The 21,214-nt window shown below is 40.0% G+C and overlaps 1 protein-coding gene and 1 pseudogene across 51 annotated transcripts in view; one reads left to right on the top strand and one right to left on the bottom strand.

Annotated features, from left to right (window-relative positions):
- The window catches only part of PEAK1 (pseudopodium enriched atypical kinase 1), a 320,078-nt gene that overhangs the window by 235,264 nt on the left and 63,600 nt on the right, over window positions 1–21,214 (top strand). For all 50 annotated transcript variants that reach the window (XM_064570115.1, XM_064570113.1, XM_064570116.1 and 47 more), the window contains one exon: window positions 7,897–11,153. In XM_064570115.1, coding sequence (XP_064426185.1) covers window positions 8,011–11,153 — 3,143 coding nt within the window. In that variant the 5' untranslated portion in view covers window positions 7,897–8,010. The remainder of the gene's footprint in view (window positions 1–7,896; window positions 11,154–21,214) is intronic.
- Window positions 13,897–15,663, bottom strand: LOC123861991 (eukaryotic initiation factor 4A-II-like; annotated as a pseudogene). Its single transcript, XR_006795167.2, has one exon. The product of XR_006795167.2 is annotated as a eukaryotic initiation factor 4A-II-like (transcript).

Here is a 21,214-nt window from a genome sequence, read left to right as displayed (position 1 = left end):
ATTATTTAACTGGTTCATCAAAGAGTTTGAGCTTAAAAAATGAGTTGGGAGCTAAGCAGTGGCACTTCACAGTGGTGCATTTGCTGACGCAAGGCTCTTGTCCGGAGATGGCTACCATGTGACAGGAACAGTAAATGGTTAGAAAAAGCTTGCGGTTAGAACAATTGGAAGTGGATGGGCTTCCTCTTTTCAACAGAGCTTTAGTTAAGTTTTCCAAATTAAGCAGGTTTTACTTTGCTTTCTTCTTTAAACAGGAGAACCTTGTCTTAAGATCTTGCTTACTGTTGTGATAGCAAAGAACTGTGATTTTTTTTTTCCACAAAGGGGTGGGGAGGGGGGCAGATCTCAAATTAGGAAGGTTCCTTTTACTCATGGAATTTCCATTCGTGTTCCAAATGAAAGCTGTGTTTTATCTCCTACAAAGCCTTCCTGCAGCTTTGCTTTTACTTCCTCTCTCCACCCTTTTAGTCATATACTGAAGGATTTGGCAGCCGCTTAAGGTATCAGGTCAGCATTTTTCACCGTGGAAGAAGGAAAGGTTGGGAACAATGACGTGGGGATATTTGTCACATTTTCCTTTCCTTTTTTATATAAGTAACCCACATGTTCCATTACAACAGCCTAATGAGAACCTGGACTTGTAAATTTTACCCTCGTATCCTGGAGATGGACTAACGTGTGGGATGACATATAGGCGATAGTTCCTCACTGAAAGTGTCCTGAAAGCCCATGTACAGCACTGAGGATTCTTGACTCTGTCTCTATGGCAATGTGACAGATTTTATGAAGAAAGATAATGGCCTCCGGGAGTCACAGGATTGGGGAAGGAGTTTAGCAGTGCATCCCCCATCCTCCTTTATTATTAACAGATTCTCCTTGGGTGCCTTTAGGAAATGCTCTATATGTGGTGTTTAATATACCACCTACACAGTCTCCCCCCTTCACTGACTTGGAAATTACATCCGGCTTGAGGAGCTCCAGCTCTATGTGTAGGCCTGTTTATTCCAAGATTGAAATCCAGTGTGGATTTAGTTTTTTGTATCAAATCTGCTTGAAACTGTTGGACTTGAAGCAAACTAATTATTGTCATTGTCTGTATAGCAGTAGAGAGAGTGAAAAACAGTAATAGGTTCTTAAAAAGCTGTCATGACTTGAAGTGAAATAGGCTACTCTTCAGTAGCTTCATCTGTAGCCTGGAGGGCTTTGGTCTTGAAAACTGTCAAACACGAAATCGGATTTTAGATCATGGAATCTCCATTAGCTTCTATGGGCAGCTTCAGCCTTCTAGCTCTCTCATTGACCACTCCATCAATAGGGTTTGCTTTGAGATTGTAAGGAATATAGAAGCAAAGGGGTTTTTCTTATCAAACACTCCATTTGGGGACTCCATATCAGACCTGTCTTGGCAAATAAATAGAAGACACCAGGCTAGACTGTCATATTTCCTTACATGCCTCAGGAGACACCTATTTCATTTCTCAAGCATAACTTTGGTGACTCGAGTTTCCCGACGTGGGTATAGTGTTGAGCAGGCAAAGCTGCTAGTTACTGAGTGCCATTGAAGTTATTTCACAAAGGCAGGAAAGCCCAAGAATTGCTCCTTGGACGGAACTACATCTAATCTGGTAGAGCTTCTCTTTCTAAGAGCCTGTTACAAGTTGAAATAGTTTTGACAGTGTCTTTAAGTGCACATCTTTGTCTCCAAACATAATTAGTGTTGACAAATGAAGCCCTCATAGTTAAGGCTTTGTGGCTTAGACAGCAGCTCCATCTGGTGCTTGCTGAAGGTGTGTGCTTGCTTCATCTCTTGGTTTTCACAGCAGCGTGAATACAGATGTACACAGACTTTGTAAAGGACTGTCAAATCCAAAGTCTCCATTTTAGTGATGGCTTTCTGTTGCACACAGCACTGACATAAGCTAATTGTGTTCCTGGTGAATCCCATTTGTCTGTCCTGTTGATAATGTGATAGCTGCTAATCAACTCAACAGCCATCTCTTGACTGAATTAACTTACTAGCACTCAACATGGGGAATTATTTTGACTATTTATCTATTAGGCTTGGAAAAAGAAAATATACTGTACTACTTTAAAAGAGAAAATTGAATCCCTCTCTGATCAGTGGTGGATTTAACTTCATTAACAAGCTATTAGGCCAGGATGCCTTATTCTTTTATATTTAATGCCACATAGTACTAAGTAGACAGGGAATGTCTTTTTAAAAAAAATTCTTGGTGACTGACATGAACTGCCCCAAACTATTGATAGAAGTTTCTTCCAAGTAATAGGATTACATGTGATTTCTATTTTCTTTTACGCTTTTCTGATTTTTCACAGTGAGCATATATAACAAAAGAAAAAATCTCATGTAACAAAAGAAAAAATAATTTAAAACAAACATATGGTAGGTTGCTATAGCCTTGAGTCTCAGATCTTTTGTCATTCACCTTGTGGCCTTCTTGGGGGCCTTCAGCTTTCCTCAGCTATAAAACAGAAAGATTGAAATGGAGCCTGCCCAGTTTTAACATTCTTGGGTTTGGGATTATCTACCTTTTTCCTTTCTCTCCAGCCTCACACTCTTCTGTGTCTTTCTCCAATATTAATATTCATCGTGATCTCATTTTTGTCATCTTAAACTGAGGAAATCCTTTCTGGACAACAACACCACCCCCACCCCCACTTCCACCTGGCTCTTTCTTCCACTTCCCACCTAAACTTCTTCAAATAGTTATCTACATCAAAAACTAATGATGGGATGTATGGTGATTAATGTAACATAATAAAATTTAAAAAAAAGTTATCTACAATTACTCTATCTTCTCACTCTGCAGCTGACCACAGTCTCCTTTCCATCCCCACTGCTGCACCACAGTAGTTAAAGCTAAAGTCACCAATGAGCCCATGTTGTCAAGTCCAGTGGGCACATTTAGGTCCTCATTCCTCATTAACTGTCAGCAGCATTTGCAATAGTTGGCTTCTCCCCCCTTAATGAAATCTCCTCATCTGGCTTCTGTATCATCACCGTTATGACTGTTATTTTTGAGTTTTCTATAGGGGTTCTTCTCTTCTCCCTGGTTTACCCACCAAGACCACCTCCTAGCTCACTCTAGTTTCTTTTTAGCCTAGATATTCCTATAGTAATTCCCAAACAGACGAGAACAGCAGAATTCCTTTCTGTATTCCAGACTTCTAAATTCAACTGCTTCCTCTATTATATGGTAACAAAGTATGGACTGATAACCTTATTCCCTAAAAGTTACACCTCCAACATTGTCTATCTCAGTAAATGACCCCACAAATCATCTAAATACATAACCCCAAAATCTCAACATCTATTACTCTCTCCAGAATCTAGTCATTCATGCATCTACATTTCTCTGCCTTCCCTGATGCCACATCCTAATTCAGATCCTCATCATACCTTATTTTGCCCACAGCAGCCCTTTGGACAGTCTCCTTGCTTCCTGTCCTGTTCTCCCCAGTTTATTCTCCATACAGCAGCCAGAGCTGTCTTTTATTTTTGAGTCAGATGTATTAAGGTTTGATTTATATACAGTAATAAATCTTTTTTTAGTGTAGAATTCTATGGATTTTGACAAATACATGTAGTTGTCTAGCCACCACACACAACATTTGAATTGTTCCAGTTTTTGCCTATAAACCTTTGTGTACATGCTTTAGTGTAAACATAACTTTTCATTTGTCTTGGGTAAATACCGAGAGGTGAGCCGGCTGGGTCCTATGGCTTACATTTAGCTTTATAAGAAACTGCCAATCTGTTTTCCAAAGTGGTTGTGCCGTCTGCATTCCCACCAGCACCATAGGAATTTCTGTTGTACCACATCTTCCCTAGTACCAGTTTTCCTGTTTGTTTTCATTTTAACCATTCTAGTGGATCCATAGAGGTAGCTCATTACAGTTCTAATGTGCATTCTGTATGACTAAGGATATTTAGCATCTTTCACATGTTTATATGCAATCCATATACCTTTGGTGAAGTGTCTGCTCAAACCTTTTGCCTATTTTTTTATCAGATTTGTTTTCTTTTTATTGAATTTTGGAAGTTCTTCATATATTCTGGATACAAAGTCCTTTGTCAGATATGTACTTTGCAAAAAAGTCTCATCTGTAGGTTGTCTTTTCATTCTCTTATCAGTATCTTTGTCAGAGCAAACATTTTTAATTTTGATAAAATCCAAATTGTCATTTTTTTAATGGATCATGCTCTTTGTGTTGTATCTGAGAACTTGGACTAACTCAAAGTCACAAAGATTTTCTCCTTTTTTTTCCTCCTAAAAGTACTATAGCTTTACACTTTATACTTAGATCTGTGATCCATTTTGAGTTAATTTTTGTGTACGAACTGTGAGGTATGAATTGTGATTTACTTTGTTTCCCATGGATATCCAGTTGCTCTAGCACATTTGTTGAAAAGAATATTCACTGCTGTAGGCAAGTATCAGTTGCCTATATTTGTATTGTCCTATTTCTGGACTCTATTCTGTTCTGTGTCTGTTTTGATCTATATCAGGGGTCAGCAGACTTTTTCTGTAAAGAACTAGATAGTAAATATTTTAGGTTTTGCAGGCCAAAAGGCAAAATTGAAAGTATTGTGTAGGTACTTGTATAATAAGAGAAAACAAATGTCCGTGAATTTTTCAAACAAAATTCAAAATGTAATAATTGAGTACAGTTTTCTGAAATGCAGCTCTACTAATCCAAAGAATGGAACTCTTTTTTGGGAGAGGGATAATATTTTGCTTAACTAGGGTGCTAAGTTAGTGTTTCCTCTCAGACTTTATTACAAAATTCATTTATTAATGTGAAATTTGCCATATTTTTATCTTTGAAAAATGTCTTTTCACGTGGGTGATACCTGTAGCAGTAGAAATGCTGGTCTGTAAAGGTGCTTGAAAAGCACTGGGCAGTGATGAGTGTGCCACCACATGCAGTCTGTCCGAACCACTCAGCTCTGCATTGTAGCACGAAGCCACCACAGACAATATGGAGACAAATGAGCCTGGCTATGTTCCAGTAGAGCTTTATTTACGGGCACTCTATTTGGAATTCCATATAATTTTCACTTGTCACAAAATACCATTCTTTTGAATTTTGCAATCACTTAAAAATTTTAAAAGCATCCTTAGCTTTGGGTCATATAAAAACAAGGGACAGGCTAGATTCAGCCTCTGGGCTGGTATTTCCTTGCCCTACTTCCCCCATTTATGTTTCTGTCCTTTGCTATACCCCATTGTCAGGATTACTGTAGCTTTATGCTAAGTCTTGAAGTCAGGTAAGGGGGGCATCCTCCAACTTTGTTATTTTTCGAAATTGCTTTGGCTATTCTAGTTCCTTTGCCTTTCTGAATGCATTTTAGAATTAGCTTGTTGATTTCTACAAAAAAAAATCCTGCTTGGATTTTGTTAGAATTATGTTGAATCTACAGAGCAATCTGGGGGAGATTGACACCTTAAGAATACTGAGAGATCTTGGTATCTCTCTCCATTTATTTAAGTCTTTGATACCTTTATATCAGTGTTTTGTAATTTTCTGCATAGAGAGTGTAGATTTTGCACATATTTTATTAGATTTATACCTAAGTATTTCATGTTTTTTGGTTAAAGCTGTCTTTTTAAAATGCAAATTGGATCATGTTGTTTCCCCTATTTAAAACCCTTCAGTGGCTTCCCACTCCTCTTTGGATAAACCCTGTAATCTTTAAAAGCCTAAATGGCCCTGCATGATCTGGACCCTGCTCTCCCTTTCAGCCTAATTTTATGCCTTTCTTCCCCTTGCTCAAAATGTTCCAATCTCAGACTAGCAGGAAATGGTTTTATCAACTAAGGAATAGCTTTTAGAATATCAGAAAGACTAAATAAATGTTTTCAAACAAACACTTGAAAAATATATTTTAACCATATTAAAAAGAAGCATTTGATGATCTCCAGCAAAGAATGAACTTAGGTTTTGGCCAGGTTGTTGTGCTCTCTTGTGTGGAATACTTTGATCTTTAAGTCTGTACTTCTTCCACTGAGGCAGAGTACTTTATGAATATTATTCACAAGGGACTTAGCTCTGTGTGTGCAGGTGTATGCATGCACACCTGCGAGCTAAAGAAAATATTCTTTCCTTCTTTATACATGTGCTGAAACTCAGCAAAAAGACTGCATTTCTGACCAAACCAAGGATCCCGTTGCTGTCCTTGTACATGAATAAAGTTAAACTCTTCAGCCATTAAAATAGTTCTTACATGTACATGCCCACTGCCAACTTTATTATAATATCCAAATTAGAAATGTAACACTGTAGTGATGTTCTGTGGGAAAGTCTGCAGCTATGTGCCTAAGACAAAGGAGAAAGTCATAAGATTCGTTTTTTTAGATAAACCAGCACAATTTAGTCAACCAGTATTTATTCAGCTTCTTATGCTAGACATATTGAGATGAATAAGATACAGCCCAGACCTTGAAGAAGCTCAAAAACTTGTGGGGAGACAGACAATTAAAAATGAAAGTGCTTGTTCATGGAGGTATGTCTAAGTGACTTTGATAGTACCAAGGAGAAACAAGTAGCCCAGTGGGATTTACAGTGTAAGACTAGTTGATTGTTAAGACACAAGGCTAGAAGGGAGGCAAGGACCATATCATGAAAACCTAAGGGGCTTATATCCCATCCTATAACTCAGAGGTTCCAACACCTTAATGCACATAGAACTTGTTAAAAAAAAAAACAACAACAACAACCTGGAGAACTTATTAAAAAATCAGATTCCTAGACTCTTCCCTCAGAGATTGACTAGGTGGGTCTAGGGTGCTTTCCTGAGTGGTTCTTATTTAGCTGGCAACCCCTAGTCTGCACACTGACATTTGGGAGTCAGTGCATTAGGTAAGATTGAGCCACAGAATAGTTAAGCTAGGTAGTAAGTTGATCATATTAACATTTTAGAAAGTAATAAATTTGATAGTAGTACAGAGAATGATAGAATCACCTAAGAATCTCATTAAATATGAATTCTGATCCAGTAGATCTGGGGTTGTACCTGAGATACTGCATTTCTAACAAGGTCCCAAACGAGGCTGATATTTCTTGTCTGAGGACCACACTTTGAGTAGCAAATGTAAAGAGATTGGATTGGAATGGGGTGAGAGAGACTGCAGGCATGAAGATCGTTAATTAGCCTATTTCAGGAATCTAGGCAAAGGATGGTGAGTCTCTGAACTACTAGCAGGGACTGGTAATGGCAAGAAAGGGTTTCAATGAAATGTAATAGATTAAATTGGCAAGACTAATTTAAGGAGTTAGTTAGATACGGAGTTAGAAGTGAGGGAAGAGGTGTCAGTAATTGAGCTTAGCTATGTAAGTAGAGGATAGTGACAATAACTGAAATAGGGTAAAGGCAGAGGAAGGAGGTGGCCTGGGGAGTAGAGGGGAGGGCTGGTTAGAGTGGAAAAGTTTCCCAGAGTTGAGAAGAGGGGTAGCCAGAGGATTCATTTTGAATGCATCGAGATTGAGGAGTCTATGAGATACCCAAAATCAAAAGGGTAGGTAGAAGAAGAAGAACCTTCAGTGGACTAAGAAGTGTCATACAGGTTGGTAGATATTAAAAAGAGCAGTTTCAGAGTCACTCCCAGAGGGCAAGGTCACAGTATCATTGCCACATAGACATCAAGGGAAAGATTATATATAGTTCAATGAGGGAGTACAAAATTACGGCTGCAAAACAAACTTTCCAAAATGCTGCTTGGCTAAAGGGAGTTCAAAAAGTGCCCAAATTAGTTTCTCTCTCAATCTTTTAATTTAAGGAAAAGTTGAGGAGTGGAGCCAGTTGTTGTTAAGTCATCGTGATATGCCTCATAGTGCCTTCTCCATTTAGATTTTCTTTTCCGCCCCCCACAGATTGATCATACTTACAAGAGCTGCTGTGATGCCTAGGGGAGGTGAAGACTGATGGATGAAAGTTTTACCATGCACTGAAAGGGAAGCATTGTCTGTGAAGGTCCTTTTTTAAAAATGTCTGCTTGTAACACCTTTACTGAACACGTTTGGAAACCTGGTGAATGCAAGAACTGCTTTAAACCTAAAAGCTTGCACCAGCTTCCCCCAGACCCTGAGAAGGCACCCATCACCCATGGCAATGTGAAAACGAATGCCAATCACAGTAACAACCACCGCATGAGGAACACTGGAAATTTCCGTCCTCCTGTGGCTAAAAAACCCACTATAGCTGTGAAGCCCACTATGATAGTGGCAGATGGGCAAAGTGTATGTGGTGAACTTAGTATCCAAGAACACTGTGAGAACAAACCTGTCGTCATAGGATGGAACCGAAACAGGACGGCCTTGAATCAGAAACCACTTAATAATAATAATGAAGATGACATTGAAGGATTTAGCCATGTTCCTAAGCCTTATGGCAATAATGATAGTGCCAAGAAGATATCAAATAACAATAATGGACTAACTGATGTGTTAAAGGAGATAGCAGGCTTGGATACCACCCCTCAGATAAGAGGAAGTGAAACAAACTCCAGAGAAATGTTCTTCGGAAGAATAAATGATTGCTATAAAAGATCACTGGAAAGAAAGCTTCCACCAAGCTGCATGATGGGCGGGATAAAGGACACTCAAGGCAAGCATGTGATTCTGAGTGGGAGCACAGAAGTGATCAGTAATGAAGGAGGACGGTTCTGTTACCCAGAGTTCTCTAGTGGCGAGGAGAGTGAAGAAGATGTACTTTTCAGTAACATGGCAGAGGAGCATGAGAGCTGGGATGAGAGTGATGAAGAGCTGTTGGCCATGGAGATTCGCATGAGAGGGCAACCCCGCTTTGCTAACTTCAGGGCAAATACTTTGTCTCCTGTTCGATTCTTTGTGGACAAAAAATGGAATACAGTCCCCCTGCGAAATAAGTCTCTGCAGAGAATCTGTGCTGTAGACTATGATGACAGCTATGATGAAATCCTGAATGGCTATGAAGAGAACTCTGTGGCCTCCTATGGACCCGGAAGCATTCAGAGCATGGCATCATCTGACTCTACATCACCAGGTTCTTCTTTAACAGAAGAATCACGTTCTGAGACAGCCAGTAGTTTATCCCAGAAGATCTGTAATGGGGGAATATCTCCTGGTAACCCGGGAGATTCTAAGGACATGAAGGAAAGGGAGCCCAATTGTGAAAGTCTCTCTGGTAATAATCAGGAGAAGGACTCCTCACAGGCACCTAAAAGCTCAATAAAAGTTCCAGAAACACACAAAGCAGTCCTTGCTCTCCGATTAGAAGAGAAGGATGGCAAGATTGCTGTACAGACTGAGAAGCAAGAAAGTAAAGCCTCTACCGATATCGCTGGGCAAGCAGTAACCATAAACCTCGTCCCTATAGAAGAGCAAGCAAAGCCTTACCGAGTTGTCAATCTGGAACAACCATTGTGCAAGCCGTATACTATCGTGGATGTGTCGGCAGCCATGGCCAGTGAGCACCTCGAGGGCCCTGTTAACAGCCCCAAGACAAAAATCTCATCTTCTACTCCAAACTCTCCGGTGACATCGCCCGCACTGACATCAGGACAAACAAGTGCCCATTTCCAAAACTCCAGTGCAATACGATACCAGGAAGTATGGACTTCCAGTACCAGCCCACGACAAAAGATACCCAAGGTGGAATTGATTAGTGGTGGGACTGGGCCAAATGTCCCTCCAAGGAAAAACTGTCACAAATCAGCACCTACTTCACCAACAACTACAAACATTTCCTCTAAAACTATCCCTGTTAAGTCACCCAATTTGTCCGAAATAAAATTTAATAGTTATAACAATGCTGGTATGCCACCTTTTCCAATTATCATTCATGACGAGCCAACTTATGCTCGGAGTTCCAAAAACGCCATCAAAGTCCCCATCGTCATCAATCCAAATGCATATGACAATCTAGCCATTTACAAAAGTTTTCTCGGAACAAGTGGAGAACTCTCAGTGAAGGAAAAAACCACAAGTATAATAAGCCATACTTATGAAGAAATTGAAACTGAAAGCAAAGCGTCTGATAACACCACTAGCAAACCTGCTGAATGTCCCCAAGCCAAAGGGTTTTCAAACAGCACAGAGCGTAAAAGGGGCTCAGTGGCTCAGAAGGTTCAGGAGTTTAACAGCTGTCTTAACAGAGGTCAGTCTTCACCACAGAAAAGCTATAGTTCTAGCCACAGCTCCCCAACAAAGATCCAGAGAACCACTCAAGAGCCTGTGGCCAAAACAGAAGGCCCTCAGGCATCTCAGATGGTGAGCAATGGCAGCAGCACCAGGGAGAAAGCGAGCACAGTGCTTTCTCAGATTGTGGCTTCCATCCATCCGCCACAGTCTCCTCCAGAAATGCCCCAGTCTGGCCCAAAAGCATGCAGCGTGGAAGAGCTGTATGCAGTTCCTCCAGATGCCGATGCTGCTAAGAGTACACCTAAGAGTACACCAGTCCGACCCAAATCTCTTTTCACATCTCAGCCCAGTGGTGAAGCTGAAGCCCCTCAGACCACAGAAAGCCCTACTGCCAAAGTATGGAAAGATCCGCTCGCAAAACCAGGCACGACCCCTCTCTCCAAATTCGTGGCTAACCCCCAGAGTGAGCCACCACCTCCCTTTCCCCCACCTCGTTCTACTTCCTCCCCTTATCATGCAAGCAACCTTCTGCAGAGGCATTTCACCAACTGGACCAAGCCAACCAGTCCCACCAGGTCAACGGAAGCTGAATCGGTTTTGCACTCTGAAGGCAGTAGGCGGGCTGCTGATGCAAAACCTAAACGCTGGATATCATTTAAAAGCTTCTTCCGCCGCCGGAAAACAGATGAGGAGGATGACAAAGAGAAAGACCGAGAGAAAGGGAAACTGGTGGGCCTGGATGGCACAGTCATCCACATGCTGCCGCCTCCGCCAGTCCAGCGCCATCACTGGTTCACAGAGGCAAAAGGAGAGTCCAGTGAGAAGCCAGCCATCGTCTTTATGTACAGGTGTGATCCCGCCCAAAGCCAGCTCAGTGTGGATCAGAAGGCCAGAGCAGACCAGGCAGCAGTCAGAGAGAAGGACGGCACAGAGGATGGGTTACTGCTGGACTCAGAGAAGAAGAAAAGGAGTCATTCTTCTCCATCACAGGTTCCTAAAAAAATTCTCAGGTATGTAAAATAGAATGGCAGAGTATGGGAATTTTTTAACACATTTTTAGGTGCTAAGTTTTTTACATCTTTAAGATTACATAAGAGCCATTTCTGTTTATAAGTAGCACTCAGTGGCCATCATCTATCTTTGTAACTGCATTCCAAGATTAGAGTATTATTAAAGTGATCTTATTGTACCAAACAAGGTTTATGGCCCTGGAGATTTAGCTAAAGTAGCCTGCTGCATTCTGGTGAATGCAGAGGGGCTTGAACATAGAAAAGCAAATCCGTAACACCTTAATAGCAGTAAATAATACATTGCTTGGAAATGCTGTGATAGTGTGAGGAAGAAACAAGATAAAATGAATAAATGGTAGCACTCTTCTTACCCTCATTGTAGATAGAATAAAGCTCCTTAAGTGATTCGTTTTGTTTTTCACCGAGGTGTTAGCTCTATATGCGTTACTTTGTTTTGAGGGAATATTTGGGTTTTTATTGCTGTCTCTGTCTTCTTTCCAAGTATGGTGGAAAATGGGGGTGGGGGGGCTGCGGTGGAGACAGGGGCCAGCAGTTGATAGTTATCTAACACATGGGTGCTAGAGGAGAAGTTGGTTATTGAGATTGAGACCCAGCCAGTAGCAGAATCCTGAGGGCAGCCGGCCAACATACACCCACTCACACCCACTCAGTTCTCTAGCTAGCCGTTTCCTTTCATTCTTAAATGACTCTTCGTGATCACTACCCAGTGTAAAGCGCATTCCCAGGATCTATCTCCCATCCGTACAGCAGCCCTACAAATTGGTTGTATTCTTCAGATGAGGAAACCAAAGATGAGAGAAGTTAAGAATTAAGCAGATTCACATAGCTCATCATTGTCAGAGCCAGAATTCAAACTTGGTCTTTCTGACTCTAAAGCTTGTATTCTTCCTACAGTGTTGCATTACAAACACAAGGGCAAAGGAGATTTTTATATTTTCACTTGTAATCATTCACATAAACATTTATGTTAGGAAGCTTAAGGTTTTTTGTTTCTCATTTGTATTGTAAGCAAAATTAACGAACCACCAATAAAAACAAGAACTACTATCCCAAGTTTGTAACAAATGGGATGATTTCCTTATATCCCCTGTAGTTTTTTTTTAAGATTTTATTTTTAAGTAACCTCTACACCCAATATGGGGCTCGAACTCACAACCCCAAGATTAAGTGTCGTATGCTCTACCGACTGAACCAGTCAGGTGCCGGTACTTTTTATTTTTAAGCAAAGATATGCCCTGAGTATTTCTTTGATCTGATTCTAAGTCTGCCTCCTTCTTACTTACAGGAAGCCTTCTCTACCAGGTCTGACCTTTTCTTTGGCAAAGACAGCAAACTCTTATGATAGGGCAGATCCTCTCACCAGCTTTCTGTTAGAACAGTATAAATAAAAATTAAGTGAACACTTAACGCCTTCACTTTTTCTAGCAAAATGTTAAGTTTTATATATATATTCTTTACGAAAATAAGCTTTTTACATAACCCTGAAATAGTTGTCAAAATGTTAGCAAGTTCCTGTTTTCCTTAAATCCAAATAATAGCAGAGCAAGTAGAATAGTGGTGATATATTCCTGGAAAGAATAGTCTTGTCATTGGCAGTTGAAAGTGGATGATAGAATATCAGACTCTAGCAGTAATAAAACACATGTATTGCAGGTTACTGTTTTATTTAGGAAAAAAGCAATTTAAGCTGCACATGGTTGGAGTTACTTATGTCAGATAGTTTTTGCAGATCAATAAATGGCTTCACTCCTCATTAAGTATGGCTGTGGTGTGTTTACCCGCATCCTGGAAGGAAGAGCCAAGCAATGATTTGGCCTCTTCTGTAGAATGAGATTCTCGGGGCGCCTGGGTGGCTCAGTTGGTTGAGCGACTGCCTTCGGCTCAGGTCATGATCCTGGAGTCCTGGGGTCGAGTCCCGCATCGGGCTCCCTGCTCGGCAGGGAGTCTGCTTCTCCCTCTGACCCTCCTCCCTCTCATGCTCTCTGTCTCTCATTCTCTCTCTCAAATAAATAAATAAAATCTTTAAAAAAAAAAAAAATGAGATTCTCTACTTTGGCTGCATGCCACGGCATGGCAGACCCCTTAACTATACAGCTTATATTTTCACAGATTTGCTTGTACATGAGCCAGTCATATCTTCCAAAATTCATCAGTTCTTAATAAGTAACTCCACGAGGGGTACCTGGATAGCTCAGTCAGTTAAGCTCCCACCTCTTGGTTTTGGCTCAGGTCATGATCTCAGATCCTGAGATTAACCCCAAGGTGGGCTCCACTCTCAGTGGGGAGTCTGCTTCCCTTCCCCCTCTACCTCTATTCCTACCCGCCCCCCATGTGTGCTCTCTTTCTCTCTTTCAAATAAGTAAATCTTTAAAACAAATCCAAACAATGCAGTGGTTTGTCCCATTGGTTTCAGATTTAACCATGCATCATAGTAACTTGAGGGCTGTTAAAGCAGATTGCTGGGCCCCACCCCCAAAGTTTTTGATGTGGTGGTCTGAGGTGGTGTGGGCCCTGGTAGTTTGCACTTCTAACAAGCCCCCAGGTGGTGCTGCGGCTGCTGGCCCTGGGGCTACACTTGGGGAGCCACTGATCTCACCACCATTCAGGATCTAAAGCTAATGTGCTGTAGTCTAAGTTAAGCATTTTTGAGGTATTAAGCTTTTCTTAAGACACACTAGAATTGTCACATTTCATAATTGTCTCAGACTGAGGAGAAAAAGAGTTTTGTTTTTTTTTTAAAGTGAATATACAATTTATTTAACATTCAAACTTCATTAAGACATGTGCAATATGGCAATTTTACTGGGGATTTAACCCTACCTAGGATATGATTGCTTGCTGGGGCTTAGCAACAGGGTCCAGTTCACACTTAGCACTAATTAAATACTTTATTGAATAAATACAATACCAAACAAAATGCATTCAAATGCTTTCTTAAAAAAAAAAATCAATTTTAAAGGCCTTTCTATTCAGGCTAATGACAAACACAATAAAGGCAGATATGCTAGTTTAACATAATTGGCTGATTTTATACAGCACTTATATTTTTGGTCCACAAGTATATTATTAAATGATAGAGAACATCTAATACAACCATTTCTACAGAACTAGGAAATAAATTTCTAAGAAAGAAAGATTTTACAGACCCCATCTTTTATACCCAACCCCAACAGTCTAACTCTAAAGAGGATAAAGCCAATGCCTTTCCTCACAAGAGCTCACGACTAAAGTCGCTTTGCTATCAAAATCTGTATTTCTGATCCGTTATGAGCATTGAGAGAAGATTCAAATATTCCCAAAGAAAGAAGCACAATGCACATTGTGATCGCCTATTCAGCAACAGCAAGCACTGCATTCAAAACTATCTCATCCCAGGAATTAAATAAGGTCAGCCACATTCATTGGCATTTTCTCCACTGTAGTATTGTAGAAAGTCTCAATGTCACGAAGAATCCTCTTGTCTTCTTCAGTAACAAAGTTTATAGCCACACCTTTCCTCCCAAATCGACCCCCTCTGCCGATTCTGTGAATATAGTTTTCACGATTGGTAGGTAGATCATAGTTTATAACCAATGACACTTGTTGCACATCAGTCCCACGAGCCAACAAGTCAGTAGTGATCAAAACACGGCTTGACCCTGATCGGAATTCCCTCATGATAACATCTCTTTCCTTCTGGTCCATGTCACCATGCAGAGCAGAAACTGTGAAGTCCCTGGCATGCATTTTCTCAGTGAGCCAGTCCACCTTGCGCCTTGTATTGAGAAAAATAACAGCCTGAGTAACCGTCAGTGTCTCGTACAAGTCACAAAGTGTATCCAACTTCCATTCCTCTCTTTCAACATTAATATAAAACTGTTTGATTCCTTCAAGGGTCAATTCTTCCTTTTTCACCAGAATTCGAATTGGATCTCTCATGAATTTTTTGGTCACTTCCAACACATCAGTTGGCATTGTGGCAGAAAGCAACACAACCTGAATACTTGTATTTAATTTTTGGAAAATCTCATAGATTTGATCCTTAAGCCCTCAGCTCAACATTTCATCTGCTTCATCCAAAACAAACATTTTGATCCATTTTGGAGAAAGGTATCTTCTGTTTAACATATCAAATACTCTCCCTGGTGTACCAACAACAATGTGTGGTGCTTCAGCCTACAGTTTTTGCATTTCATTCCGAACATTGGTTCCACCAATGCAGGCATGACAAGTTGCTCCCATATAGTCTCCAAGTGCCAGAATTACCTTTTGGATCTTTAATACAAGGAATAATAGCTCTCTGTTGAATAGCTGAAGGCTTCTTAAAACCATAAGCATAGATGCCCCGAAGAAGAGACTCCTTTAAATTCATATCATCAGAGTTATCAACAATCTCATTCCAGTTGCTCTCGATGACACCATCAGGGTCCATTCCCTCTGGGCCTCCATGTTCTCTGTTATAATCCGCGGAGCCACCAGACATGATCCGAAAAACCACTCAGCGCCCGACTGGAAAAGGAAAAAGAGGTTTTAAATAGTTTTTTTTTTAACTTTTTGGAAAGTTTTAAAATAAACATGATACTCATTAAAAAATATACATCATTTGCTTTTTCAATAATTACTTAATTTACTTGGATACACCATTGATATTTACTTGAAGCAGCTTTGAAAGGGAAAAATGTTACTGTCAAATGTCAACATTTGTGTTTCCAGCTTGATGGCAGTGTAATCATTAAATTACCATCCCACGGCTGGGAACGCACTGCTGGAAGAAATGAAAATTCAAGTTTTTCAATAAGTAATGAAGATTCCAAATCCAAACTATAAGAATTGAAAAATACTCAACTGAAGGCCAGACCCTAAAAGATAAGGGACTTTGTAGAGACTTTTATTATGGGATTAGATTGTTGTTGTTTTTTTAAGGTTTTTTTTTTTTTTTTTTGCACAGAGAGAGACACAGCGAGAGAGGGAACACAAGCAGGGGGAGTGGGAGAGGGAGAAGCAGGGAGAGTGGGAGAGGGAGAAGCAGGGAGAGTGGGAGAGGGAGAAGCAGGGGGAGTGGGAGAGGGAGAAGCAGGCTTCCCGCGGAGCAGGGAGCCCAACGCGGGGCTTGATCCCAGGACCCTAGGATCGTGACCTGAGCCAAAGGCAGACGCTTAATGACTGAGCTACTCAGGTGCCCCGAGATTAGATTGTTATTAAATTCATTTATTTGACTCTTCAGGTGACAAAAATGAGTATCTTAACTGTGCCGTATATGGGCCATAGGGACAGATGGGGGAAAGATCATCATGCTGCTGAAATAACAGGTTTAGGTTTGACTTCACTTCGGCTATTTGTCCGGTCCTTCAGTGGACAGTGATTGTAATGACACTTATCACATGGAGTTAGTTTGAGGATATAAAGGGAGAATATGTAAGAGACTTCGCACAGGGTCTGGCACAGGTTGGGTGCTTTAAGATGTCAGTAGCCCCTCTGCCTTCCATGTAATAAATGCTAAAACAATGTATGTGGGTAGTGGTACAGAAGCATAAAAGACAATGATTAGATCAGCTTAAAAGAGACTTCTCAGAAATGAAATACAAACCAGATCTTAAAAGACAGATAGGATTTTTCCCGCTGCTTGGGAAAGATATTGTAGGCTAAAGGAACAATATATGCAGAGTCACAGAGAAGATGATAGCAAACAGAATCCAGACAGGTTGCTGGAAAAGGATAATGAATAGACCCGTGGTTCTTCAAATGTGGTCAAGGCAAGGTCAAATAGTGATCATGCAGAAGTCACTGTTTTCATAATAAGACATTATTCTTTTCACTGCATTGACATTTGCACTGATGGTACAAAAACAATAGTAGGCAAAACTACTTATACCTTAACACAAGTCAAAGCCATGGCATAATAGTGTACAAATAGTTGAAAAAAAAAAAGTTTCACTTAAGCATGTCCTTGGTGAAGTAGTAAATTTTATTAAACGTCAGCCGTTGAGACTGTGTCCGTTTAAAAATTCCATGTGATGAAATGGGAAGTATGCATAGATTATTTCTGTTGCATACCAAAGTATGGTGGTTATTGCAAGGAAAAATAGTTTGAGTTACAAAGCTGAACTAGCCACCTTTTTCTTTTTCTTTCTTTTTCTTTTTTAAGATTTTACTTATTTGTCAGAGAGAGAAAAAGCACAAGCAGAGGGAGTGGCAGGCAGAGGGAGAAGCCACCTCCCCTCTGAGCAGGGAGCCCAATGTGGGACTCAATCCCAGGACCCTGGGATGATGACCTGAGCCAAAGGCAGATGCTGACCTGACTGAGCCACCCGGGTGTCCCCTAGCCACCTTTTTCATGGACTACCTTGAAAGAACAAGTGGCAAATCCACTGTGGCTATTCAGACTTGAGTGCTTGGAAGATACTTTCTTAAGAATGAACATTGTAAGCCTATTACTTCAAGGAAAACAACTGACAGTATTTGTAGTCAATGATAAAAAGTTCAGGCCTTCAAATAAAAAGAATTTTTGAAAACTTATATCTGCTACCATGACCTTGACAGCTTTCTAATACTTAGAGATTTTTCTGATGAGTTTGGTAGTGGTGGTATTTGCATAAAAAGATTTTTAAATATATAATGTGTCAACATTTGGAAGATCTGCATAACTCAGTGAACTGGTAATTTCCAAATGACCCAATGCACAATATTACAAAATTATACATAAGTAAAAGATCCATTGAAACTGCAAGTTGGACGGATAGATTTTAATGCAACTGAGTCCAAAATGTTTATTGATACGGTTTCAAATTCCACATTGCAAGTAACCTTTAAGAGACTTCCACTTATCAAGTTCTGTTATAGTACCAAGAAGAATATCCACAATTATCTAAAAGTCTACTAATATACTTTTTCCTTTCCCACCTATATATATGAATGAGATCAGTTTTTTTTAATATATAGTTGACCCTTGAACAACACAGGTTTGAATTGCATGGGTCTACTTATATATGGGTTTTTTAATAAATACTGTACAGTACTGTAAATGTATTTCCTCTTCCTTACGATTTTCTTAATAACTCTTGGTTTCAGGTCAGGTCATAATCTCAGGGTCATAAGATCAGGCTCCTCATCAGGCTCCACAATCAGCGTGGAGTCTGCTTCAGATTCTCTCTCCCTCTCCCTCTGCCCCTCCTGCCTGTGCTTGCTTGCACTCGTGCTCTCTCTCAAATAAATAAATCTTTAAAAACATATATGTGTTAATTGGCTATAAGTAATACTTCTGCTTAATAGTAGGCTACTAGTAATAAGTTTTGGGGGAGTCAGATTTATACACAGGTTTTTGACTGCGTGAGGGGCAGCACCTCTAACCCCTGCATTGTTCAAGAGTCAACTGTAGTTTAACCAAAGCAGCATATCACAGCCGATTGAATGCAGAAGCACATATGAGAATTCATCTGTCTTCTGTTAAGCCAGATATTAAAGAGATTTGAAAATAATGTTATTTAGGTTACTATTTTTAAAGGGTTTATTATTTTTAAATGAACTATATTTTTAAATGTTCTCATTTTTAATTTCTAATATAATATCAGTAGGTAGAATTCCCATAAACAAGAGCCCTTGCACTTCTCAATAATTTTTAAGTGTAAAAGAATCCTGAGAACAAAAAGTTTGAAAAGTGCTGAGACAAACTATGAAAAGGCTTGCACGATATGTTGAAATATTTGGCCCTTATCTTTAGATTTTGGGGCAGAAACCAATTTTAAGGGGGAAAGTGTGTGACTTTTTTTTTTTTAAGATTTTCTTTATTTGACAGAGAGAGAGCACAAGCAGGGGGAGCAGCAGAGGGAGAGGGAGAAGCAAACTCCCCACTGAGTAGAAAGCCCGATGCAGGGCTGGATCCCAGGACCCTGGGATCATGACCTGAGCCGAAGGCAGACACTTAACTGACTGAGCCACCCAGGCACCCCTCGTGTGTGACTTTTTAAAAATTTTTATTTATTTTTAATTTTTAAGGTTTTATTTTTTAAGTAATCTCTCTACCCAACATGGGGCTTGAACTCACAACCCCAAGATCAAGAGTTGCATGCTCCGCCAACTGAGCCAGCCAGGTGCCCCAACTTTTTTTTTTTTTTTTTAATAAACTCTCTATTGGAAGTACTGTTGAAAATGGGCTGGAAAGTGGAAATACTGGTGACAGGGATACTAGTCAAATTTTGACTCAGGAATATATCCATAGGCATCATTTCCGTCTGACTAGTGTGGGTCAAGAGAAGTTAATTTAGTGGTTATTCTGGTCTATGATCAGGTGAGAATTCCTCCACTATTATTTTTAGAAGCACTAGCCTACCTACCATCTCTGCAACTCTTTGGTGTCCATAGCATGGGGAATAATATCACATAGTGAGAAAAGCACTGGAGTCAGACTAAGATTTGAATTCCATCTATACCACTGGTAGTTGTGTGACTTTTGACTTAACCTCTCTAAGCTGAAGCTTCCCAACTTGTATGATAATGATAATAATACCTACCTTACAGAGCTACTGTGAGGACTAAATTGATATCTGTAAAGCATCTAGCACAGTATCTAGCAATAGGGTTGACCTCTTTATAAATTCCATTTAGGGCACCAGAATTTAAGATAATCCTTGCTCTATGTCTTACCCCTGTAGTCTGTTTTTAGAACAGCCAAGTGTTCTTTCTTAAACATAAATCCAGTCATATCCCCACACTGCAGAAAGTCCTATATATGTGACCTTTGTCACCTGTTTAATCTTATTTACCCTCTTACTCTTGAACCCCAGTTATTCTGGCTTCCTTTCTTTCTGAGTGCCTTGTTTATAATGTTGACCATGACATCAGTACTATAGGACTACCTTTCAATGGCTACCATTTTAAAATGGGTCCTTTTATTTATTTTCATTTTAAAGTTTTTGTGAAATAAAGTTTTAAACATATACAAAAGTAGATAAATTAGTAAAATGAACCACCATTTACGCCAAAACCACACTTCAACAATTATCAGGTTATGGCCAGTCTTTGATTCATCTATACCCTTATTTCTTTCCCCCCGTTATTTTGAAGCAAATCCCAGACATTTCATCTGTAAATGTTTCAGTAAGTATCTCCAAAAAGTGTTGTTTTGTTTTTTTTTTCCCTATCATGACCATATACCAGAAATGGTTCTTTAAACTTTAATGGCTAACTCCTGGCTAAACAGCATCTGGTATCAAGATTTTAAATACTAGGGGCTCTTGGGTGGCTCAGTCAGTTAAGCATCTGCCTTTGGTTCAAGTCATGATCCCAGGGTCCTGGAATTGAGCCCCGCATTGGGCTCACTACTCCAGAGGGAGCCTATTCCTCCCTCTCCCTCTGCCCACCACTCCCCCAGCCTGTGTGCTCTCTCTCTCTCTGTCAAATAAATAAATAAAATCTTAAAAAAAAAAAAAGATTTTAAATACTAGATATATATTCTGATGACTCCATCCCTGACTTCCCCCACAATTCACATACTTACCCATTTGGTATTTCCACTTGAACATCAAATGGACATCTCAAATGAAACATGTCCAAAACAGAACTCTTGATTTTTCCCTACAAATCTATTCCATCCCAAGTCTTACCTTCTTGGTAAATCGTCCCACCATCTATCCAGTTGCTCATTCCAGAAAAGTAGGAGTCATCCTTGGTCTTTCTTTTATCCTTACCCCCTTATCCAAAATATCAGCAAGTCTTATTAACTCAACCTCTAGAATATATCCCAAATCTGTTTACTTCTTTCCATATCTGCTTCTACCACCCTGGTCCAAGCTACCATCATCTCACCTGATTTTCCTTTTTCCATTTAGGAAAATTATTTTCCTAATTGATCTCCCTGCTTTAATCTCTTGCCCCTTCTAATCTAATTTCTCTAGAATAGCCAAGTACACTTTTTCAAATCAAATCTCAAGGTGTCAACACAGTGAAGGAAGTCCGTACATAATATGACCTTTGCCTACCTGTTTAATCTATCTCCTACTCATCCCCTTGTTCATGAGCTTCTCACAATACAGTTTTCTTTCTTTCTGCTCTTCAAATATGCCAAA

The sequence above is a fragment of the Mirounga angustirostris genome, unplaced genomic scaffold (genome assembly GCF_029215605.1).
Source record: "Mirounga angustirostris isolate CCGP_5_RB_7025 unplaced genomic scaffold, mMirAng1.0.hap1 SCAF_9, whole genome shotgun sequence".
Lineage (NCBI taxonomy): Eukaryota > Metazoa > Chordata > Mammalia > Carnivora > Phocidae > Mirounga > Mirounga angustirostris.
Note: the sequence above shows the minus strand (reverse complement) of the source record. Positions and strands in the feature narration are given on the sequence as shown.